This window comes from Hakea prostrata, chromosome 7 (assembly GCF_041222555.1).
Source record: "Hakea prostrata isolate BN-2017 chromosome 7, UWA_Hpros_2, whole genome shotgun sequence".
NCBI classification, from domain to species: domain Eukaryota; kingdom Viridiplantae; phylum Streptophyta; class Magnoliopsida; order Proteales; family Proteaceae; genus Hakea; species Hakea prostrata.
This window is the reverse complement of record NC_142606.1, coordinates 20,718,564-20,743,975: the sequence shown is the minus strand read 5'-3', so window position 1 is coordinate 20,743,975 and position 25,412 is coordinate 20,718,564. Positions and strand designations below refer to the sequence as shown.

Below are 25,412 nucleotides of genomic sequence, written 5' to 3'. Positions count from 1 at the left end.
CTCTTAGAGCCATTTTCAAGGGTTTTTCCACATTTTTCAAGAAGATCTGCCACAAAACATCGATAGAACCTACAGCCGGAGGTTTAGTTTATCACAGGGTTTAGATTCAGTTACATAACCGGGCTGATATTGTAAATTTATAAAATCTAAACCCTTGCAAAGAAAAGTTTTAATCTGAACCGTTGAAATGATGTATTCAAATCTTGACTGTCAGCTGCTGGAGCTGCAAATAAAAATCCACTCAACCGCTCTTTAGTTTTGAGAACACGTAGACCACTGGTGCATATCCGCGCAGCCGCGAACAAAAATCCCAAAAACCCTAGTGGAGCGACTCTGCGAATCGTCCAGTACTGTCTCAGTGGCGAAGTTCAGCGGAGATCGGAATGTGAGCATCTTCACTGCCATTTTGATTCATTGCTCCATCAAAGTTTTGTTTCCAGGTTTGAAATTGCCCCCACCGTGCTGTGGATTTGAATCTCTCCTCGATCTTCCTTGCCTGAATTCGAGACCGAGTAAGGTAAAAGCAATGGGAAAGAGAAGGGGAGGGCAATCTCCTTTACGTGATATTCTTCTTCGTCGTCTGGAATCCTGTAAGCACAAGTCGAGCCTTGAAGACATTGTGGAGTATCTACGTTCAAGCTTCCCTGATTACAGTAGAACCAAGCAACAAGTTTTGACCAAGCATGTCCAGCAAGCCCTTGAATTCCAGCAGAGAAGACGAGATGTATCTGTTTTTGCTTCTAATACTTCAGATGAAGTAGGCGAAGACATGGACTCTGGAACACCCTCGTCAACTCGTCCTGTTCGTAAGAAACAGAAGAAAATTGACGTCAAAGAAGAGAAGCTGCGCCGAACAGAAGCTTCTTACATTAGACGAAAACAAATACAACAAGATCGTCCTTCGACCTCATCTTCTGTATCATCATCTGAAGATGAATCGGAAGGTGGTGTTTCTACTTCTGAAGATGCAATTTATGAAGAGAAGGTTGAACCCGAGTTTGATTTGATGAAGTCAATGCTTCGTTCGAGTTACAGTGCATCGAAGAAGGATGGTAATACGAAGGTAAATGCTGAGGAGAAGAATGTTGAGGTCGAAGTTGTAAATAAGCAGAAGAAAATTGGCTCAATTGGTGAAGATAGGGTTGGGAAATTGACCTCTGGGAAGTCTAAGAGAGAATTGAATAGTGCAGATGCTTTTGAGGTAAAGGGGAAGGATGGACCGAGATTTAAAGATCTTGGCGGGATTAAAGGTGTTTTGGATGAGCTGATGATTGAGGTTATTGTACCACTTTACCATCCTCAGCTCCCTCAGTGGCTGGGAGTGAGACCCATGGCTGGGATTTTGTTACATGGACCTCCTGGTTGTGGAAAGACAAAGCTTGCTCACGCCATTGCTAATGAAACTGGGGTACCGTTCTATAAGATTTCAGCTACTGAAGTAGTTTCTGGTGTCTCAGGCATGTAAATCCTTTTAAATGGCTTCTACTTACCTGTTTTTTCCAGTTTTTTTCAATCTGGTTATAGGCTATACTGAGCTTGTCTGAGAGTATATGAACTTCATAGCCAGAACTTGTGAGCTCCTCTCCCATATGATTTCATGCTTTGTCTTGTTCGTATAGAGTTGTGTGACTTCCCCCCCAACTTCTCTATTCTGTGGTCCTGTTCTCAATGCAATATCAATTTTTAAAGTGCCATTTCAAGGTAATGGCTGCTTAGCAATCGTGAAAGCGGTTGAATAGTATGGATGTTTCAGAACAAGGCTGTCGGCTTCATTTCTGGCATATGCTACATTGTTGTCATTTTCAGGTTAACAGTTAATAGTTTGATAACTTAGGAAGCAAACAAGCTGCCTAACTAGTTTTATTGAACAAATCCTTAGAGAAAAGGTCTCCCTACATAACTAGGTTATAGGTCAAAAGTGTTGCTTTGGATTTTTAGCATGCTCAAAGAATTCGGAACACTCAGGAAACAGTAATCTAGTTACTACCTTACTTCTTGTACACATTTTGAGTTAGGGATTTCTATGTGCAGATTGCCTTAGTCTAGGCAGCCTTTACCATAGGGTCTGGTTGCTGAAAGTCTTCAGTTGATATTCCCTTACATAATTCCCATCAACAATCCCTGTTCCAAAACTCTTATTGCTAAATACCTTTGGGCTTTCTGCTACTTTGAAGGCTGGAACTTTCAGTGATGCATCTGGTTCTGAAATTGCTGAACTAGTGATAAATTGATCCACATGAGTGCGGTTCACCTTCATTCTTGAGGCTTTGTGTGTTTCTGATTTACGAAGGAAGGAAAAAGCTCCTCTTGTTTGCGTTGTTAGTTTTTTCAATACCTTTTGTTCCTTTAGAGACGGTTTTCCAAATATATCCTTCTCTTTACTTGTAATCTTTAGATATCCTTTATTTTTCTTACTTCGTAGGTGGTCCATCTTGTACAACTTCTTCACCGTTATCCTCAATTTACCGCTTTTCTTTTGTTAGTTTGACTGTAATATTTCCAAATTACTACACTTCTTGTATTTGGATTCTAATTATTTAAGTGGACCTTTTATTGGAACTCAGATCCACATCATGTTGGTATCATAGTTGGCTTTTTGGCAGTTCTAACCATCATGGAGGGCACATAACCAAAATGAGTTGCATGAGTTATATTAAAAATGGGTTGAGAATCAACAGAAGAATGGATAACGGCTGCAGCTGCTAGAAGTATATATTGGTAGCTTGGGAGAGAGTTCTCTTCAGCTTGATGGCCTTAACAGCAGCAGCAACTTGCAACAAGAATAGCAAATTTCGAGAAAGAGAAGGATAGATGGATTTAATTCTCAACGGCAAGTCTCCTTTAGCCCCCGAATCTAGCAGCTGATAGCTAGGTTCCTTAAACCATAGGTGTTTAACTATAACAGCAAGTCCCTATCCCTTCTTGTCACTTAACTTGGACAGTTGGACAAGAGATCTTTAGCAACAAATCAAGCTTCTTTTATCAATTTTCATTGTTCTGGCAGTCAACAGCCAATTTCACATATGTAGAGCCAAGTTTTTGCTCTTAAAAAAGAGAGAGAGAAAAAAGAAAAAGAAAAAATAGAACTCCTAGTTACTAAAATAAAAACTGAACTTTGCTGAGTTATTTATCTTATATTCTCAGAAGTAACAAATTAGAGACTTCCTAATTCTGAAATTAGAAACCAATAGAACTGGAAACTAACTTGAAGAAATTACTAGGCTTTGTAATTCGGCCCCGTGCATGAATACTAAAATAGAAACTTATGATATCATGAACTATATAAAATCTATTAGTTCTTCAGACTTTGAAAGCGGCAGTTGCAAGTGGGCCTCACCAAATTTTCTAATATTCTAATTGAGACTCAAAGAGGGGCTGAGACCCCGTTTATTTTACTGTTCACATGAGGTGTCTTGGCTTCTTTTTGGCCATTCTAAAAAACCAGCTTGGGTGATTTGATGTGGTCCAGTTAAAGCTGGTTCGGTTTTGCCCAGTTTCTACATCACTTGGTCTCCCATGGTTCTCACACTAGTCACAATGCCACATACATGTCTTCTATTATATCTGCAAACTGCCTTGAAATGCTTCGCCTCTCTGAAACATGCTAGAATAAATTCTCAAGATATTTTGTCGTAGGCTTTTTGGGGGTTCAGTAAAGGCCATTTGGAGATCCTTCTTGCAAAACTTTCCATGAGTATCCTCTGTAAGTAATTATATTTGGTGTTGATCTACTTAACCATAAAATCAAGTTGGTTCTCCAAATTCCTCTGATCCTTTCTCATAATTTCACTGGATTCATTAATTTATGCCTCTGGTGAGTGCTAATGTGAACCTCATTTCAATTTTTGTAGATGGGAACCATAATGCTTCTCCTCCTTTTATTTGACATTTTCCTTGTGCTCAAAGTCTTGTCAAACAGATTGGTTTACCAAGTTAAACCCTGTGGTCCCATCTAGGCCTGGTTCCTTGCTTTCATCTTTTCCAAAGCTTCTTTAACTGAACATATTGGGAACCCTTCTATGGTAAACCATGCCCTGATGAGTAATGAACTCTTCATGGACATCATAACTGAAGATGGCTAGATTTAGTAGGCTATTCCCATCTCTTTATAATGTCCTCATCCCATATTTACGCTCTATCATGATCTCTTTTAATATTTCTAATTGAAATCGCTGCACTTCCTTTCTCTCATTTTAGCTATCTTGTAGTTAACTTTTTTCTCCATTCTTTTGTGTTTACTATTTAGATGGTTATCGAGATCCATTCTTTTTTTTTTTTTTTTTTTTTTTTTTTTTGGGGGGGGGGGTTAAATATAGTTAGGATAAGGGAGAGGATAACAGCCATGAGGTTTGATCTTGAGGTCTCTTGGTGAGCATGGGCTTTAGGAGCATTACAGCTCATCAGCTGCACTAGGCAGTTGTTATGGCTATGGGGATCTTCATACTTCTTCACCCTTCTTTTCCCATTATCTTCTTTATCTCCAACAGACTTCTATTGTTTTGGAACCTCTGCATTCCCTAGTCCTTTGCAACTCTCAAAGCTAGCATAGTTTTAATGGCTGCTTGGACTTCTTACCACCAAGTTTTCCTGGAGGGATGATGTTTTCCTTTCGTTTTCTTTAGGACATCTTGAGCAACCTTTTTAAGACAAGTCATCATCTTATTCCACACTGTCTTAGAGTCTGTCTTAAGTCGCACCTTTCCTTGTTTTAGCTTTTTTTAGGTAAACAAATTCAAGGTAAATCCCTTTAAGCTCCACCACCTTATCCTAAAGCAAATATACCTTCCTACGCTACAATATTGCAGAGTTGGGTATATACCCATGACTGCTAATCTATGTTAAGTGGATGGCTTCTCATTGGTGTCACCTTACAGTCCTCTCATACAAATCTATCAAGCCTTCGAGTTAGGGTTTAAGAAGAGAACTATTGGGAGAATTACATGGTTAGCCGCGTTTAGGTTTTCCTTTACAAAAGCCACCCAATGTTTCACTTAACAAAATTGAATAAAATCAAGTTTGGGTTTTCAAAACTAACCAAAACAGTGACTCTTCCTCCCTTTTGACGTTTTTGTCCCTAATATAACAGGCAACCTGTCACTCTTGGTAGGCAGTAACATTATCTTCTTCCTGCAGCCGAAGAACTCTAAGGCTTTTTATGGGATGACAAGCATGATAACGCGAGTGCTCCTGTTGCGGATTCTTGTTGGGTGAAGGAGAAGCCGGAGGTTTCATTTTAGACGGACCTGTCTGATCACATTAGGACTGCAAATCTGAACTGTGCTGGCGACAGTTATTCTCAGTCTCCAGCCTGAAACCAGTCCCTCAGGAGGCAGAGATGTTAACACCAATTTGAATTTTAGTTTAAAGAGAAGTAAGAGGAATTTGAGAAACAGAGTTAGAGGAGCAGCGAAGAAATGGGATAAGAGTCAGAGGAGGTGGAAATGTGAAGGGACAGGGAGAGATTGGAACTCAACCTTAGTGTTTTTTTTAAATTTTTTTTTTTCTTTCAATAATAAATCAAAGACCTCAGGTTGAAGGAAACAGTTGAACCACCATGTTTTCAAAGATGGTATAAATCACTTGGACATCTTGAAAGCTCTTTCTCAGGCTTTAAGAAAGATAGAGGAAGCTTATTTAGAGATTGCCGATATGGTGGTCATGGAGATAATTATTGGGTGGTTATTTTGTAAAAGAAAACCTAAATGTAGCTAATCATGTAAAATTTCCCAAATAAGCTACTATGGCACACACTTTTATTAATAACTATATGCCTCCTCTCTCATTTCAATATAAGTATTTAATATTTAATATGAATAATATTGTAAGCAATTGCAATATCTAAAATTGACTTTCCTCTTCATTCCTCTAGTCAAAACATAACTTCCGTATACTCCTCCGTAGCCTCTTCAGTCATTCCCAAAGTATTCATTCAGATTACCCATAATAATGTTTTCCCCATGGCCAAAAGCTTATGCTATCCATCAGTTGTGTTCCCAAAATTATAACTTACTCTTTTCACTCTAATTTGTGGAGGGTTGGTTAGGAGAACGAAAAGTCTGGATGACATCAGAATTGCAGAACAGGGACAAGTGCAGAAAAAGGAAAACTCGAGGTGGGTGAGGGCACACGAGCACTTCAAACTGAAGCTCAAGTCATATTTTCAATCTGTTTCCAGCGATGGGGGGGGGGGGGTGGATTATCTCATATGTAAAATAAGATCCAACAAGGAAACTAAAAGGAGTTAGGTACCAAACATTCCATGCAGCTATATTCTGAAATAAAGTTTCAGGAAGACATTTTGCCCCCTAAATGACTTAATTCTGTAAAATCCTACTAGAGCCAAGACTCAAATTGCTCCTGGTCCATCTCCATCCGGATTCCCAACTGGATTCAGGTTGGTCCAAGGTAGTTTATCTACGTGACTAGTTACATTGATGACCTCTTTCACTTGGACAATCTCAATGGATCTAATCCCATCTCCAGATATTTGAACATCCATCATATCATTCTTTAAGTTTTTATCAAATATCAAGTATGATTCACACCCCTTTTTCTATTACGTTAATCTTGTATACTAATTTTTAAGGTTGACAAAATCCTTAGCCTTGTTACTCTTCCATCTAGTCTTTTTGAATACTGGTTATGTCATTCCATGATGGCTTCTATTAATTCTATACGCTTACCCATTGAAGAACCAATACTCCAATGCTAACCTAATTGTGTGCTTTTGCTTTTGAACTAGCTCCTTTACCCAGATTGGTTCACCATGTGAGAACCCAACTCGTTGCATCTGGGTGCCAGTGACGTGTGTTGCTTTACATGGTACACCCTAACATATACCTTGTGAAGAAAAATGAAACACTTAATGATATAGGATCCAAGCTAAAGGTGATTAGCTTAACCTAAATGTAGTGTTTTAGTAGGTACTTATTTTATCAGCCAAAAATCGTGGTGTCCATTAACACATTTTTATTTTTATTTTTATTGTCAAATACTTTTGGTGATCTCATCGAATAATTTATTTGCTTCTTCAAAGCATTTGTTACTTTTAAAGGGTAAATTATTACCTAACTTTTTGTTGGATAATCAATATCATTGGTAACTTGTTTGAAAATTTTATTACCCTTTGGTGTTTAAATATTTTAGTTCTATATGATTACTTCAGGTGCATCCGAAGAGAATATACGTGACCTTTTCTCTAAAGCATATAGGACTGCTCCATCAATTGTCTTTATTGATGAGATTGATGCCATTGCTTCTAAAAGAGAAAATATGCAGAGGGAGATGGAACGGCGAATTGTAACACAGTTGATGACGTGCATGGATGCATCTCATCAAATAATGAAGCCACTTGATGTAGGTTTAGATTCAGAAGCATCAGAATCTAGACCTGGTTATGTTCTTGTAATTGGAGCTACAAATAGACCTGATGCTGTTGATCCTGCCCTCAGGAGGCCTGGAAGGTTTGACCGCGAGATTGTTTTGGGTGTTCCAGACGAAAATGCACGGATTGAGATTCTTTCTGTGCTCACACGGAACCTTAGACTTGAAGGTACATTTGACCTTGCAAAAATAGCCAGATCTACGCCAGGCTTTGTTGGAGCTGATTTGACGGCACTTGCCAACAAGGCTGGTAACCTTGCTATGAAGAGAATTATAGATGGTAGAAGGTCTAACCTAGCTAGAGAACCCACCAAAAGTGGGGACCATCTTGAAGAATGGTGGAGACGCTCATGGTCAACTGAAGAAATGGAAGGGCTCAGCATCACAATGACTGATTTTGAGGTAATCAGTAAATTAGTATTTTAAAAAATGACAAGGGGCCTGCTTGTGCATTATGTGCATAGCATGTTTTCTGTTTGTAGCTGTTGCTTGTAATTTTCCATATCTATTGTTTACTCCCTTACAACAACTGCAAGAACTGTTGCTCTAGTTTTTTAATGAAGGACGGACTAAAATAGTTTTGAAGTTTCACATTGAAAGTTTGTGACAATATGTTATTCTAATAAGATGCTTAATTTCAAATAATGAAGCTGTTGCTGAAATCACGAATTTACTAAATTTATGGAAAAGTGAATTTCAATTCACTCATTTGGATGTTGAGGCCCTAATCTGAACAAATTTTGGTAAGCCCTCTACAAGGTACAAGAAAGTCGATTGAGGTGGCACAGTCATGTGCAGTGGAGGGCCTTTAAGTGCTCCTATATGGAGAAATGATTCAATCCAAGTTGAAGGAATTAAAAGAACAAGGGGTTGGCCTAAGACAATCTTAAGAGAAATGTTGAGAAAGGATATGCATAGCTTAGGCTTAGTATCTAGTATGGCCTCAAATAGAGCTGTTTGGAAGGCAAGGATCCATGTAGACGAACCTCTTTAGTTGGGAAAAGGCTTGTTGTGTTCTACTACTATATGGAGGGAGTCACCTAGGTGTGCATGCTTCGAACTTTTTTTGGGGGGGGGGGTTTGTTGGTGCTTGGTTTAGAGATGCTTGTTATTTAGGGGTTAATGCAATCTAGGGCCACAAAGCCCTGCTTTGGGATTGTTATGGGCCTATAGTCAAGTTAAGAGTTCAGTAGCAGAACTTCAAATATGCTGGGGCAAATAGGTATTCAGGATTGATTAGCTCATATACAAATATCCCTTGATTTTTCAGGTCAGCTTTTCCTATGGTATCTTGTATTTCTGATAGCACTGTCTGTCCGTGGCGTTAGCTGGGAGCCTGGGATACTTTGACCAAGAGCCACTTAAACATGACATCACATGCTTTGCGGCGTTAGAATCTTTTGTGCTTTAGCTTTCTATCTGGCGACCTGTGTCCAGAAGATGCCAGGATCATTTTTAGAATTGAATGACATCCTGATCCTTGGGGTTCCCCTCATTTTTAGAATAGAATATTTTGTGCTTTAGCTTTTCGCAAAATTGCCTAACTATTATGAATCTCAGCCATTCACTAGAATGCTAACTGAAACCTTGATTTCTGGTAGAGTTGGCCCTGTTTTTTTTGCCCTCTCTTAAAAACTGAAAGAGTGTCTAAATTTCAATATTTTGACCCTTGATTAAATACTTTTGCCTTTATTATTATTATTTTTTTGGGGGGGGGGGGGGGGGGGAGAGGGGGTTGGGACTACGTGATTCACTCTCTTTGTCGCCTGTCTCTGGGGATTCTATGGAATATATGACTACTACTTGTTTATATAAAAATCATATAATCATTCTTGTCCTTTCTATGTTGATGTATTCATGTGATGATATATTGGTATTAGATGTTCTGTTTTTGTAACTTCTGCAGGAAGCAGTTAACATGGTTCAACCTTCTTCAAGAAGGGAAGGGTTCTCTGCAATTCCTAATGTCAAGCGGGAGGATATTGGAGGGCTTGATGCACTGTGGAAAGAATTTAACCGTTACATTGTTAGACGTATAAAATATCCTGAGGAGTACAAGGTAGAAATTATACTTTTTTTTGGTTCCGTCGTTTTTATACTTTTGACTTCCAGTAGGGTCAGGACATAGAAGAAATAATAGATGGGACGTGCTGCTGATCAGTTCACTGCTTTCATTGTATCTTGGATATAATGTTCTGCTTTGCTATGCTGATCACTTCACTGTTTTCAATGTATCATTAGATCATTGTTCTGCTTTTCTATCTCTAAATTATGTTCATTTCTCTGGCCTTCATCTCATATATATTTGTCTCGAGGTTGGTAACACTTAACAGAAGATGTGGTCGTAGTTCACTAATCTAATGAATTTTCTTGAAAATTAAATCTTTAAGTAGTAAGGAAAAGTTTAAGTTCAACTGAATTATTGAATTACTGGGCTGTCCATTTATCATGATCCTTAATCTGATTGAAGGCTTTGAATAACTGGACCTTTGAAACCTGTCTAACATCTTAACACTGATTGTTTTAGAATATAAAAGAAGTTAGAATCCATTTATTAAAGCATGTATAAAGTTGGGCTGCCTGGGCAAATTCCAGGTTTGAGTCTTGAGGGTGACCACTCTGCAAAAAAAAGGCCATAGTTTGGGGTTGATACTGTACTCACCCTTCATAGGACTTCACATAAGCGGGACTAGCACTGGGTGAAAAGAATTTGATATATTTAATGGCATCTTTGAAATAGCTTGCTGCAACTTAATTTCTTTTGTTTGTATTCTCTTGCATCCTTTAATTTCATGAATGCGATGCCATTCTCGGGTAGTCTTTTGAGACCTTTGCTTCCGCTACTCTTAATAATTTGGAATTTGATATCTTGGTGACTATGCATGGCTTTTGATGTTTGATTCTTATTAGGAATTTGGAGTGGATTTAGAGACTGGATTTCTGCTTTATGGACCACCTGGCTGTGGAAAAACATTGATTGCCAAAGCCATAGCAAATGAGGCAGGAGCCAATTTCATACACATAAAGGTTCCGTTTTTAATCATAATTATTGCTATGACTTATTTTGTTGTTATCCACCAACAATCTAAGCATTTGATGAGCTGACATTTGGCACTAAGAGTGCTTATCTTCCACAATCTTCGCATTTGATGGGCCCATGCTTACACTGAGAGAGCATGCTTTTTTGTTCATTATGTAGGGCCCAGAACTTCTGAACAAGTATGTTGGAGAAAGTGAGTTGGCAGTTAGAACAATATTCAGTCGTGCAAGAACATGCTCTCCTTGCATACTATTCTTTGATGAGGTATTGGTTTCTACTTTCTTATCTGTAGCCTCTTTTTGGCCTTAAATGTTACTCTGTTCTCAATTACGGACCCAATGGTAGAGAAAAGACTGATCGTGTCAGTTGTCAATGATTGAACCTTTAGTTGTTGAGGGACAGTTGTAGCAAACAAAATTTTTGTCATGTACTTGAGATCTAATTTTGACCTTGATCAGCCATCATCTAATTAATATATAAATCTTTGTATTCTCAAGCACGTTTAGTGTAGTACTGTATTTTGAGTAACCAAAACAGTAGCCAGTCAACATCTTTTTACATACGATGAATTCCAGAGTTGAAGGTTAATATAATACACAATCAGGTGTGAAACAAAACTGAAACATTGAGTGATATCATAATGGTAACTCTAGAATAACATTCTGACAAAAGGATATAATTGTATTTCAAAGTAGGGGCAGAACTGTAGATCAGAATTGAGCTAGGCTGACGTTTATATTACCAAAATGAATTGAGAAAGATAACCTGAAAATCTGGTAACATGTAGATGGGCAGATTTGGTTAGTAACATAAAGCAGAAGATTAATAACTAAGTAGACTTTTTAGTACATGAAGAAAGCGAGGAAACAATACGGGGGAAGTGATAGAACAATGAACACAACAAAAGCAACACTTGGGCTTCACACTGTCAGGTGGATAGTTTTTTTTTTACACACAGGGTTCCTCCATAGAGAAGAATGATTTGCAGATTCAATTTCAATTCATGAGTGAGGTGATCAACCCCAACCCTCTTATGCAAATCCCTTTATCTAGCCAATCTAAAGATAGAGAAATTTAAATACATTAACCAACTACTAGCTAACCTCTCACCAACAACAGTATTAATTCGGATCTAGCATTGACTCTATTACTACCCAACTCCTGACAAAGGAGAGCTCCTTTGACAATGAAGCTTCTTGTTTTCACACTACAGCCTCTTTTACTGATTTTAAGACATTCCAAATTCCCTTTCACACATGGATTGGACTTGGGCTTAGGCTTAGCCCATAAGACCATCTACCTTGTGGGCTGATTTTAGCCCTGCATGTATATTACTAGCCCAGTGATGAATCTTCATCTACATCAGTCAATGTGATGTCAAGAAGGATCTACTCCGCTTGTTGAGCTGTGGCGTTTACTCATCTGGTGGTGCAACTACTCTGGGTCATTGGCAAAGGATCCTAAGATTAAGAAACTCATTTATGGACGACAATCAAACTTTGTGTTGCATGCTAGAATACAGAACAGTTGAACCAAGTCCATGGACTAGAAACAGAGTTCGAGGTCGTTTCACCACTGGGGTGAGACCATGTACTCATGGACATCTTCTGAAGGCATTTTGTTGATGTTTGGATATTTCATGTGGTTTGCATAATTTAAAGTAGGAGCTTTTCAGTTACAACCACTGATTTGTTTGCTCACATTCTCCAATTCCTTATTTTTGTCATGGTTTGAGAAATCGGAGTTGAATCATTGAATCCTATCAAGTCATTTTTTCACATTTTTACATTTAACATCATTATCATGGTTTAAGGAATCAAGATTGAGTTTCTGATTCCTGTTGAATCAGTTCAGAATTGGCTAGATCAATGCCCAATTTCCTCTTTGAATAATGGAGCAGTCAGTGATGTATCCAGCCCCAAGGCAGCCCAAAAGAGCCAAGAAAAGGGCCCAAGCTTATTTGGAACTTGGGCCACACCAAAGGGGGCCGAATTCCATCCAGGGGTAGAATGGTCATTTTCTTATGGATCGAGTCATATTTGGTTGACTAAGTCCAATTTTATTTTATGAAAAAAATTCTGTTTTTATTTCCTATTTTGGAGTCCTAATTGTTAAGTTAATGTTGGTCTTTGATTGACAGTTGGAGTTGTTAGTAGGTGAGGATAGGGTTCCTTAATTTTAGGAACCTTATCTTTAAGTAGTTTTATTTGGGTTGAGTCCATGTTTTTTTTAAATCAGCAAGAGTTTAATTTAAGTAAGAATCCATGTAAGGTGGTAGTATCCTAAACCATAAAGGAGGCTCACCCTGAATCCAATTTCCTATTAGTTAGAGTCCAAGTTCAATAGTTGGTCAACAGTGGGATCCCTATCACTTAGGCTGCGTTTGTTTGCTGGAATAAAGGTGGGGTGGGAAAATTCTTGAAAAAAGTGTAGATTTCTTACTTTTCCCTTAAATCCCAAAATTGTAGATTGTTTGGTTGCTTGGGGTGGGAAAGTGAGAGACAAGTTTCCTTGAATCAAGGAAACTTGTCTGGTGATGTGGCAACCCAACTTTCCCACCCCAAACCATTTTAAAATCCCACAAATTTGGTGGGACTTTGTGGGAAAGTTTGGAAAAGTAAAAAGTGGGACCCACCACTATCATTTTTCCACAAAACCCTTTCCTTTCCTTTCCTTTCGTTCTCCCTCACCCCACTACACATTGGACCCACATGTTTTTTTTTCCCACCCCTTTTTTCCCACCCCACCTTTGCAAACAAACGCAGCCTTAAGGAATCCTAGTCAAGTCAAAGAGTCTGTACTTAGGCTATAAATAGCCTCTTTAATTCTGAATAAAGTAGATTGGTTGATTTGAGTTAAACAAGAGGCTTGGGCCGTGAGGAAGGAAACCCTTGCGGCCTAGGCTGGAGAGTAATTCTCAGAATTTCAGGAGATCCAGCAGTGTCTTCATCTTCCTCAAGCTCTGTTCAGTATTTCCAGCAATCATGTCAGCCTTCGAGTACTAGTTCCAGCCTTCAGCCAGTAAGTAGACAATGCCAGCCCTTTACCCTCAACCTCAGACCTTAGAAACAATCCCTTTCCCAAACCCTAGAAACCATTCCCCATCTCCTATTTCTTCCCACGTTTTCAGCTCCCACCCCAGCTAGGATTCCCTCATCCCAGCCCCCTTCCCTTCTTGTTAAGACCTAGAATTGCCCCTAATCCCATCGCAAGTCATTCCCCACACCATTCCCAGACCTCCCCTAGCCCTCTTAGCATTCCCCCATCTCCCTCTTCTTCTAGTGGCAGCAAGCCCTAATTCCATTAGGATTCTCTGATTCCCATCCCCTTCTACATCCCTTTCCCCTTCACTGGAATCGCTGGAAGCTTTAGATCTTAGCCCTACCTTTAGTTTCTGCAGATCTGAATTATGTTGGTGAGGTTGAAAATTCTACCTGTCATCTTCTTCCTTTAGAACTGCAGAAAATTCAAATTTCCAGAATTTAGTTCTTGTTGAGTTTGTTCAGTTGGGAATTCATTCTAACTGATAGAACTTCCACTGAAGACCAATCTGGGCAGCAGAAGAGCCAACCCTAGCCTAACCGAGGCCCTAAATCTAAGTCCTACTTGGTCTAGGATCTGATCTTCAAGTCTGAACTCTGACTCTTTTATAAATTCGGACCTGAAATTACAATTCCAGCAGCCTGATAATCCCTGTATTCTGCATTAGCTGAAACACCCTATAAACCCTAATTGTGCTGGTTCTTAATTAGAAGATCCTGAAGATTAACCTTAAAATCTGGGTTTACATCAGTCAGTGCAGTGGATTGAAGTGGATCAGGAATCAGTCATTCTGGCAAATTCTAATCCTGCATGATGGTGATTGCATTTGGTTTGTCCAATGAATGTATTGACATGTTGCATCATTGAACCAGGAAAGTGAGAAGATCATACTAAATGGGTTAGGGTTGAAGGGGGTGGGAGGGAGAAATGGTACTGGTGTTGAAGAGCACTGAAGATCTCACTCGAAACACAGAAGCCATGGGGGTTACTTAAGCCTCGTCTCTTGAATCTTCTGTCCACCGTTACAATGAAAACTTCAGAAAGGTGAGAACCAGTGGCTTCAATGGCAGAATCAATGGTCTCTTCGAGGGTTCTCTGCAAGAGTTGAGTCATCACTCAGTGGCAGTTTGACTTCTCTTTCTAACCTGCTGCTGTTGCAGTGTTAGTGCATTAAAATTGACTCCCAGAATCAGATAATTATTGTCCTTCTGGTCTCTTGTCATTTAGACAATTGCTTGTCCTTCTCATTTCCCGGATCATCTGCATGTACAGTGATGTAGATCAGTCACCCGAAGGGCTTGTTATATTGGAAAAGTGTTGGTTTTGGTCACAGATGTTTTGGGACCTTGATCTCAATCATTGATTTTTGGCAGGAGAAAACCCTGGTTGCTGCTTAATCTCAGTTTCTCTTCCTCTGATTGATTGTTTGAAAGGGGTGTTACATTTAATTCTTCAAGAACTCATTCAACTTCAATTGTAGCTTCAACAGGTTATTAATTTTGTGGGATTATATTTGTTGTTTCTCTTGTGGGTCCAAAATTTGAGATCATTTCTTCTCATGTCCTATTGGGGATCCAATTGGTCCCTTTCTTGTTCGCTGGAGGTTTTCTATTTGATCCTGCCTGGGATTAGATCTGTTTGGGTTCTTGTCTTAGATTGTATGGATCGTGAATTGTGTGTATGTCATTATCCAGCTCCTCAGGGAGAGGGTGTTCCAGGTTTTATGATTCGGTTCAACTTGTGGTTTCAACCAGACATGAAACAGAGTGAAACCAATTCTACAGAGATCTTGGTGAATTGTTGTGCTCTTTCCCATCAAGCTTCAGCGACCACATGGTCAAGATAAGTTTGAAACTTACATCCACCCCAGGCCTGCTTAACACAAAGGAAATGTTTGTTTCTACAATTTAACCCAAAATGGTACTTTTGAGTACAGAGCTGATTTTTTAATACTAGTATAACACATAATTAAAGCAAAAATTGAAACAACTAAATGGAACATTCGGCATTTAAAACTATAAAGCCATATACCATTTGATGCATTAGGCATCATATTCAGTAATCATAAATGACTTATTAATAGTTGTTAGAAATTTAAAAAGAGACCTAGGTTAAGCAAATTCAAGTGGGATTTACCACCATCGCATCCTAGGCTCTTAGGTTCCTAGTAGCTAGTACTGAGCAAGGTAAAAATTTCGATCGAAATGAACTCCATTTCGAGCTTCAAATGCACTCAGATTGATTTGGATTTTTGCATACTAGCTATTTCAAGCATAATAAACACTATAAAACTACTAGTTTACTAAAAAACTACTGAAAATGTAACATCCAACATTCCAAGTATATAGTACATGAATGATGAATCAGAGAAGAAGATGGAATGTTATTACTTACAAGTCTATTCTATTCAAGCCTCAAGGTCTCCCTTTCCGTCTGCACCCCATACAAATGACAATATAACTCCCATGATGTTTGCCCCCGCCCCATATAGTTTTGGACATAGTCAAGAACTGCACCCCTGTATGTGGCCTCATCCACATGCATAAGATTCCCTAACGGTGGGAAGTTGTGAATTTCCAAAGGAACTGGTGGTGGTGGGCCTTGTGTGGGCTGTGGAATAGTGTGGAAGATCTCGCCTCAACAAATAAAAGAGCACCTTGCCCCCGGCTCTCGGGAGAAGGATAAGGATACCGATAAGGTCCCGGGGGCGACTCCGATAATCGATCGAGTGGGAGGGACACCATAAGCTCCATAGGCCGCTCCATAACCATAAGGCTCTCATCGTGGTTGACCGGCTTGACCCTGAATCGATAGCCGGTAGGGACACCATATGGTCCATAAGGACCATAACCATAAGTCGACTCGGTAGAACCAATACTCTCCACGGGGGTATCATATGAGGACTCTGGGGCCTATGCCATCCGGATCCTCCGGAGGTGGAGGAGTCTCTAGCATCATCAATGCTCATCGATCTCATAGATCCCACCAAGCTCTCAAGATCGGATGGACGGTAGGACCCATATGATGGCGTGTCCCTCTGTGCTCCAGCCGTCGTGTCTCTCCCCTTCCCCTTCCTCGAATATGTAGAGGAAACATTTTTGCCTCGAGATGCAGCTCCAGATATGGTCCGAATCTTGTGTCGCGTGGGTGAACTGACTCTCTCCTGTGAATCTCGGTGGTCGTCCTCCCCCCCTTGACTCTCACGTACTACTGGTGGTGGTGGTCTATCCCTAGGATCAGCTGAATCCTGATCACGAGGTCTCACACCTTCCTCATCCCCTCCATCACCGTCATCATCACTGGAGGCCTGAGTCACCTCATCCTCAGTGTCGGACCAAAAAATCAAATCCTCACTCTGGGTGGCTGCACTAGGGTGTGGCACAAAGGGACGAGCGGGCTCTGCATGTGGCCTCCCCTCCTGGGCCATGAAGTTCCCCATATCAGCCCCCATCTCCTCTGCAATCTGACTATTGGGAAGACCTCCATCCTCATCCAGCAATCCGTCTCCGCTATCCCTGATGCAGTCAACTACTGGGTTATCATCATCATCCATCTCAAATATGTTGGCCAACTCGATATTGGTGCTCTCTCTATCCATCCCCTGTCTAATATGATCCTCTCTCAGTCTCATATTATAGTGTAGGTAGACAAGGTCCTCTAGACGCTTCACACCCAATCGGTTGCGCCTCTTCGAGTGAATGAGGCTGAAGGTGCTCCAATTTCGCTCACAACCAGTGGTAGAACATGTTTGAGAGAGCACTTTGCTTGCAATCCTACTCAAGTTGTGTGAATCACGTCCAAATTGCAACCACCACTTAGCTGCAACAAACATAGACTCCAAATCATTTTAATACTTAAATAACTAAATTAAAGATAGAATATAATAATTAAATGTATAATGAAATAAATGAATGAACTTACCCGCAAGGGTGGTTTCTCGGTCCGATACGGCCACATCACGACCGAAGCTCCCAGTGGCATCCCTAAAAGCCTTTATCTAATATATAAAGAGAAAAAACAATAACTAGTTACTAGGTTAATGACTTAGTATAAAACTACGAATTGTGAATATCAAATGATTCTAATCACTATCTCACCTCCATAAGGATGACTGCTTGTTTAGCTGTATCCGGTTCGAACTTCTCCTCTACAATTTGGACAGCATCCATCAAATCTTGCCTCATCCCAAGATTGTCCTTGTAATGGTACTTGGGATTTAAATAGTATGCTGTGTAAGAAAAAGTATGTCATAAAAGGGAATAGTTAATGCTTAATAGTGTGATAACATAATGAAAATTAAATTAAATACTAGACTTAACAACTCACTAGCCTTATGCAGTGGATGCTGCAACATAGACTCCCATCTACTGTTGATGATTTGAAGGACTTTCTTGTTGCCGCGTGGGTGGACCCGAGCAACTTGTCGCTTCATCCTATCTACTCGCAGCAAATATGCGTGCTAGAGTAGGTTTTCTTTGCTGATCTACCATCCTCAACACATTCACCACAGGCTCAAGCATCTTCACCACTATCCTCACATTGTGCCAGAAAGTCTCATCAAGGATAGTCAATTGAGCTCTCCTTCCTCCCACTGATGAAGAACCCTCCTAGTTAAACCACTCCTCTGATGCAAACATATTCCTAAGGCCAGTCTTCCTACTCTCAAAGCTCTACAGGTGCTATCCAATTAGTAGCAAATCTGGTTATGCCCGGCCTCACTAACTCACCCTGACACTTGTCCCTCATCATCCTTAATGCATAGGTGTGGTTATATATGAAGGTGCTAATATGTCGAGCTTGGTCCACGGTATTCTTCACAGGCTTGACCTTTCCAATCTCCTAGAGCATTAAGTCAATGCAGTGAGCAGCACAAGGAGTCCAAAAGAGCCTATATCTGTCCATCCATCAAGACATCAAGCCATTAATACAAAGTTATGAAGTGTACATGTATATGTGTAATGTAAATATATGTATTTACAAATGAAAATTAATACTATATGTTTAGACTTTAGATACCAGGAGTTCTCCTGCATCTTCAACCCAGCTTTCTTGTAGTTGGAGCCATTATCAGCCACAATTTGAACTACATTTTCCACTCCAACCTCCTTCACCACTTGCTTCAGTAATTTGTAAATGTATTTTGCATCCTTCTTCTCATCGGATGCATCTACTGACTTGAGGAACACTGTCCTCCTATCACAATTCAACATGAAATTGATGATGGACTGTCTAGTGGGACTAGTCCAACCATTAGCCATCAAAGTCACTCCATAATGATTCCACATGGGCTTTAATCCCTTAATGTACTCATTTATGTCCTCTTTATGCTTAGGCAAATACACATTATATATCTCATATGGAGTGGGGCCCTGTACACCACTCCCAGCCCTGCCTATCTGCTCAATCATATCTCTCGTAGTAGGGCCCCTGGGCTGTATGTGCTGGAACACTATGGTAATGCGCCCATTTGGAGAAAGCCATCCCCACTTTCTCCTTCACACTCCCCCATAAGTGCTTCAACTTTCTCTGTTTATGCTCAGGCCTCGCAAATAGGGCCGGATCATTGCGAAGAATCTCAAGCTCCGGATTTGTAGGATGTGCTGAGGAAGCTCGACCCCTTGTAGGGGCCCGTGGGATAGGAGCCTCCTGCCTCACACTTTGAGACCTCCTCATAGGGACTTGGGAGCCACCTACGCCTCCCATACCTACTGGCTCTCTAGAGGACCCACAACTCTGACCCCTTTGTTGCCTCCTGATGTCATCAATCCTCTGTTGCTCCCTACTCATCATCATCGCCCTCCTCAGCTCATTGGCCTCTGGATCAGGGTCACTGTCTCCTGGCTCATCCCTACCATAACCCTCAGGATCTGGAAGGTCATCTAAGCAGGCATCCTAGAACTCATCCCTATGTGTTCTCTTCTCTTTCCTCTTTTGCTTTCCACCACTAATATATGAGGCCATTGCCCTCTTGACCTCTACAGGCACCTTTGGGCACCCTGTTACATCCCTATTGCCACCAGCTAGATGCACCTTCAATCTAGTGGCCCCACCTCCTCCTATTTGTTTCTTGCAGTAATTACACTCGCTCTTCCTCTTATCAGTTGTCAGTGGCCTCCCATGATCCCAAGCTATGTCTGACATCTTTAAAATAGAGTGCTTGATACAAGAAACACACACTAAGTATCTTGAAAAGCTCCACAATATGCTCCAAAAATGACATACATGATTCTAATAATAACCTCCTATTTTTAAATATAAAAAAAAAAATGTATAACTATATAAGTATTTTTTAATATATAAATAATTTTAAAATATATAAAATACACACTAACTATCTTAAAATATCCACAACATGCTCAAAAAATTGCATACATGCTTCCACTAATACTCTTCTATTTTTAAATTTAAAACAGAAATTAATTATTTTTTAAATATTTAAATATATATATTTTTAATTATTAAAATATATATTAAATACAGTAAAATTACATAATTAACAGAAAAAAAAATTAATTTAACACCATCACAGCAATATGGTGTCTCAACTCTCACATACATTCATTTGAAGCTTATACATGTACTATACATAAACATTATTAACAATATACATAATTTAGTAAATAATTTTTAATAGCAGAAAAATAAAAAAATAGTAGGAAGAATCAAAAAATAATTTTGACACTACAAATTCATAGATCAACACTCTAAAGTAAACATATATAAATTTGGAAGCAATCTAACATGATTTAAGGCACAAATGAAACAAAAATAAAAAAATGAGGAAGTTGGTTACTCACCTTGCAAGATTTGAGAAAATGCACAAATGGAGGAGCAAATCAAGTGTTTGAAGGAAATGGAATACTAGAAATTAGGTGTAGAATGGGATGAAAGCAAGAGAAATCAGCAAAAATTTCAAAATGAGGTCGAAATGCAAAAGGCGATATCGCTCGAAATGTCGAAACAGCGTCGAAATGTCGAAAATGACTCGATTTTGGGTATTTTATAACCTGTGGAAGTGTTGTTTCGGCCCGATATGGTATCGGGCCGAAATATCAACTTGTATCGACCGAAATTTCGGTGGATACAAAACGATATGGATACATTTCGTTTCGATTTGGATTTTTACAGGCATTTCGATCGAAATTTCGACCATTTCGATCGAATTTTCTTCCATGGTACTGAGACGAGTTCTGTGCCTGATCATCATAATGGCCAACTCCTCCATTGTTCTTGAAGCTTCAATCAACAGTCTCCAACCATCGATCTTCAACATGCTGCAGTTTTTGTGAAATGTCCCAACAAAATTCTGAAAAGCTCAAGTTTGGAGGGGTTTTCAAACCAGACAAATGAGCTCTGTTGTTTCCAGTAAGATATGTTGAGTCCAACACAGTATAATATATGTCATTGGATCTGCTTCAACCTAAATGAACTGAGTCCAAATTATAAACTGAAATCACAGTAAGAATGTGAGATTTCAGTCAAGATTTTGTACACTTTGTGTATCACAAGGCACGTCAACTGGTGGGCTCCGATGCCGACCTACCTAGTTCAGTCAATTCATCTATATCTTTCTAGGGTTCCCATAAATGGAAAAAAGAGAGCTGATCAGGTTGATTAACTTCCTTACCTTCTGTAGGCAACCAATATCTCTATAGTGGGGTTAGACCTGGCAGAGCACTGGTGGAGTTGGAGAAATATTTTGGTAATTGCAGACAATAGGGGGGAGAGAGGGGCCAGGCAGGAGAGATCTGAAAACAGTGATAGAGAGTCACAGCAAACAATGGAAGACTGTAGAAACATTTTTTTATTTTTGATATTTCAATAGGATCAATTATTGACTTCTAAAACCTTGATCATCATAGAGCATTTCTATCACCTGTGCCTTTTCTCAGTGGCTTTATCATTAGTCTTACTTCTTAATCTATATTATGTTATGATCTCAGCCTCTGTTTCGTCTTGGTTGGAGTCCAAGTTATATGTTATGCATGAATTACTGGGTTCCTAGTCCCCAGTATGAAGGTCTTTTACTGTACACAACTGGGTTTCACATACATTTATCTGACTTTGGCCAGTTCTTGACCTCCATCTATATAGATGAAAGAGGTGAAAAAACTAGGTGTATTAGGTTATTGACCAACCTTCCATCTTAATTTCTGTTTTTCTGTGTGCTACAACTCTTACTAAATTTAGGGACTGCTTTTTGACTTTTCATGGTTAACTACTGGTTTGAACACGCCATTTCTCAATTCTCCCTTTCTGGTCCCCCCCCTCCCCTCCCTCCCTCCCTGTTTGATTCCATTTCTCAATTATACGTAATCAACATAGATCATAAACTGATAAGCCTATTTGAGCTTTAGGTGTAGAGTATCCTTGATGAATAGGTCTAGCTATGGCATTCTCCCATTAAAGAGCTGATTCTACTGCACATTCCGTCTTGGGTGGCAAAGGACTGAATTACCCTTTTGTATGGATTGGACAGTGCTCCTCCAGTAGCTTCTTTATGATTTAGTGCGACACAGAACTTGTATTTCAGGGTTTGATCTGATAGTTCTGTACTAAATACAAGGTTCACAATCTCGGTTTCGACCCGCCAAGAAACTGAGATATGGTTTCGAGTGAAATTAACTCCCCCCCCCCCCCCAAAAAAAAAAAAGTTTCAACAATTTCCAGCATTTTACCCCAAGTTTTGACAAATGAGATATTGATTTTTTGGGGTAAAACAGAGGTTGAAATCATAAAATTCAGCGAAAAAAAATGGTTTGGGGGTTGAAATGCAAACGGTAAAACCTGCTGGAAGCTGTTCTTGGTGGAAATTTCGACCATTTCGGTCAAAACTTGGTACTTTTTTTATTCCACCCAGGTTGTCTCTTCCTTTTTTTTTCCTTTCCAAAACAGAAATTTCGGCAGTTTAGACCGAAATTTGTACCATGATTAAATCTTTACAGCTTGTTTTCTTTGCACGCAGATGAACAGCAAAGCAAAGAAGGAAGTTTAATCTTTTTATTATCTTAAAAAACATTGCAAAACTATCCCAATTCAACACTATGTTTTGGCATTGGAAAATTTATCCGGGTTCAACACTGTTTTGGCCTTTCTAGTGAGAGTGTAAGGTCTGGGGGGGGGGGGGGGGAGGGAGGAAATTACTTGGTGGAAGTTGAAGCCTTTTGCCTCTGATATATATATGTAGCTTGTCAGTTCAGCAGTTGCAATTTCTGTGCTGAGTGTGAATTGAGAATTCCTTCCATGTCCTATGGGACCTTATTAATGCCATTAGGCATTTAGGCTCTGCTTTTGTTGTGCAATGATACATTTAAGTTTCTCTAACACATGGGATGTGTTGCTTTTTAGGTGGATGCTTTGACAACTGCACGTGGAAAAGAAGGGGGCTGGGTTGTTGAGCGGCTTTTGAACCAGGTAACCTGTGACACAAACACAGCTCTCTCTTCCTGCCTCTCATGAGAACATAACTTGCAGCTACTGCTTGAAAATCCAAGAATCTTTGTTCCCAACATGGGACTGAAAAATGGTTTCTTTGTAATCAGTTACTCATAGAGCTGGACGGTGCTGATCAGCGGCGTGGAGTTTTTGTCATTGGTGCTACAAATAGGTTACTTTTTGTTTGTTTGTTCAATTTTTTGGGGTCTTGCTGCTTTAGCAATAAAAAGATCTCTTTTCTTCTCCATTGATTTGGTATTTCATTTCTTGCTATGGTGGTATGAGCAGGCCTGAGGTGATGGATCGTGCTCTCTTACGGCCAGGCAGGTTTGGAAGACCTCTTTATGTACCTATGCCTGGTCCTGATGAACGTGGATTGATTCTAGAAACACTTGGCCGTAAGAAGCCTATTGATGCTGATGTTGATTTGATGGCCATTGGGCGGGATGAATCTTGCAAAAATCTAAGTGGTGCTGATCTTGCTGCTGTGGTATGTAATGGATTTTCTTAAATTTATTTTGCTGGTTGAACAAAAGTTCTTTGGCTGTGCTTTGCTTTTCATATTTATTTATTGATTTAAAAATCTCCTGTCAGTTGGATGAAGCTGCAATGCTTGCACTTGAAGAGAAACAAGTCTCAAGTGTAGGCCCATCAGATGGAAAACCTTGGAACATTAAAGAAACACACATCAAACAAGCATTGGAGAAAATATCTCCGTCTGTATCAAATGAGGTATGGGAACCCCTGTAATGACTAGAATTTTCCTTTCGAGAATCAATTTCGGGGGCCTGATATCGACCTCTCATTATGGTTCTTCTTTCCCCTCCCTTTGGTTGGAATGCAGCAAAAACGCCACTATAAAGGTTTGTCGCTGAGCTTCGGGATGACACCAACATAGAAAGAGAAGATTGTGTTTGGGAGCTTGGCCTTTCACCTCTTTATGATTTATTATTCTTTCCGACTGGAGTGCAGCAATGGCGCTACCATGAAGTTCTGTTGTAGAGCTTCAGGACAAACACTGGCACAGAAAGAGCAAGTTTGTGGTCCAGTTCATCATCTAAACACCTTTGACAGGTGCTGTGTGGATCTTGTTCTGCATACGCTGTTGTCACCTTAAGCAATGGAGGCCTCTGGGAAGGAGTATCCTCCTATCAATTTTGTTTCTGTATTAGGTTCTTTTTTTATTTTCTCCCAATTTGCATCTGGAGGTGCTTTCGTTTCCATATCAAGCATTGGAGAACTCTTTTTTTTTTTTTGGGTAAAGAGAACCTTCAGTTTTGAAAATGGAAATGGAATATTGTTGTGATAGCATTCGCATTGGAATTCAGCTTGGACGAGAAAGGAGAAGCAAAAATTAAGAATTCGTTTGGTTCTGGGAGTTGATATGATGCAAAATCGTTTTTTATGTACTATGCTAAAAGACCGTTCTTTACGTGAAAATGGGCGCTTGCTAAATCCATTCTGGAAATATTTTTAAAAGACTAAATAGAATATGTTGTTTTTTTTTTGGTTGAAAAACTGGTTGAGTGTTTGATAAACTTGTTATAAGGCATAAATTTGAACTAATTTTAGGGTGCTTCTGTCGAATTACAATCGATAATAGAGTTTGTAATTAGTAAAATATTAATGTCACTCTTGAGTTATCCAATTTATTAGTTAGATTCCCTATTATTATCACTTAGTTTCAATTAGTTTTTATTTATCTATTTTCAATATTATTTTTTAGAATGTTATCAAGTTTAAAAATTTTTTAAGAGTTATATTTTGTAAATTTATGTGAAAAATTATGATTTGGAAGAGAAAAAAATGTTGTTCTTTGGTCTGAACATGGGAGGTTGTATTAGGATAAATATAGGGTGGAATACAATCGATAATAGAGTTTTAATTAGTAAAATATTAATGCACCTGAGATCCAATTATATCCTCCTATTATTATCACTTAGTTTCAATTAGTTTTTATTTATCTATTTTTAATATTATTTTTACATCTTAAGTTTAAAAATATTATTTATAAATTATAGTTTTTAAATTTTGTGAAAATTATGATTAGAAGAGAAATTAAGTTGAAGTCTTGGGTTTGAACATGAAGAAAAGAATCGAAAAATTATCACTATACCTTTTGATGGACTCTTTCTCTCATTTGTTTTTCTTATAAAATCTAAATGAATTTATGACAATTCATTTTAGAATCTTTCACCCCTCACAATTCAAAGCACCTGAAGATCATTCTGAAAAGGTTCCATCGATTATTTGACCTTAGCCCCTTTTTTTTTTTTTGGCCCCTTTTTTACCGGGGGGGGGGGGGGGAATTTTTTGCATCTACAAGGATTCAATACCGGAACATTGTTTAAGCGAACCAAGCTACTTACCACTTGGACCAACCCCCATTGGTTGACCTTAGCAACCTCTGTTGATTGAGTTTTTGCTCTGATTGTATAATATTTTTTAAATAAAAAAGAAAACAAAAATTTGGCAATAAATAAGATGATCAATTATCCCATTAGTAATAATG

General features: G+C 39.2%; 1 protein-coding gene across 1 annotated transcript; it reads left to right on the top strand.

The window, feature by feature from the left end:
• Positions 1–354: 354 nt before the first annotated feature.
• CDC48C (cell division cycle 48C) lies at positions 355–24,265 on the top strand. Its single transcript, XM_089160469.1, has 10 exons — positions 355–1,452; positions 7,161–7,785; positions 9,290–9,442; positions 10,294–10,410; positions 10,583–10,687; positions 22,814–22,879; positions 23,008–23,072; positions 23,189–23,390; positions 23,495–23,632; positions 23,745–24,265. The coding sequence occupies exons 1-10, from the start codon at positions 527–529 to the stop codon at positions 23,796–23,798; spliced, it is 2,451 nt and encodes an 816-aa protein (XP_089016595.1). The 5' UTR covers positions 355–526; the 3' UTR covers positions 23,799–24,265.
• The last annotated feature ends 1,147 nt before the right edge of the window (positions 24,266–25,412 follow it).

What these genes read in the sequence shown, in the direction of transcription:
- CDC48C (XM_089160469.1), top strand. Translation starts at nt 527, where the DNA reads ATGGGAAAGAGAAGGGGAGGGCAATCTCCTTTACGTGATATTCTTCTT. An exon ending in CCAATTTCATACACATAAAG is followed by an intron (nt 10,411 to 10,582) that starts GTTCCGTTTTTA and finishes TTCATTATGTAG; the next exon opens with GGCCCAGAACTTCTGAACAA. An exon ending in TTGAGCGGCTTTTGAACCAG is followed by an intron (nt 22,880 to 23,007) that starts GTAACCTGTGAC and finishes CTTTGTAATCAG; the next exon opens with TTACTCATAGAGCTGGACGG.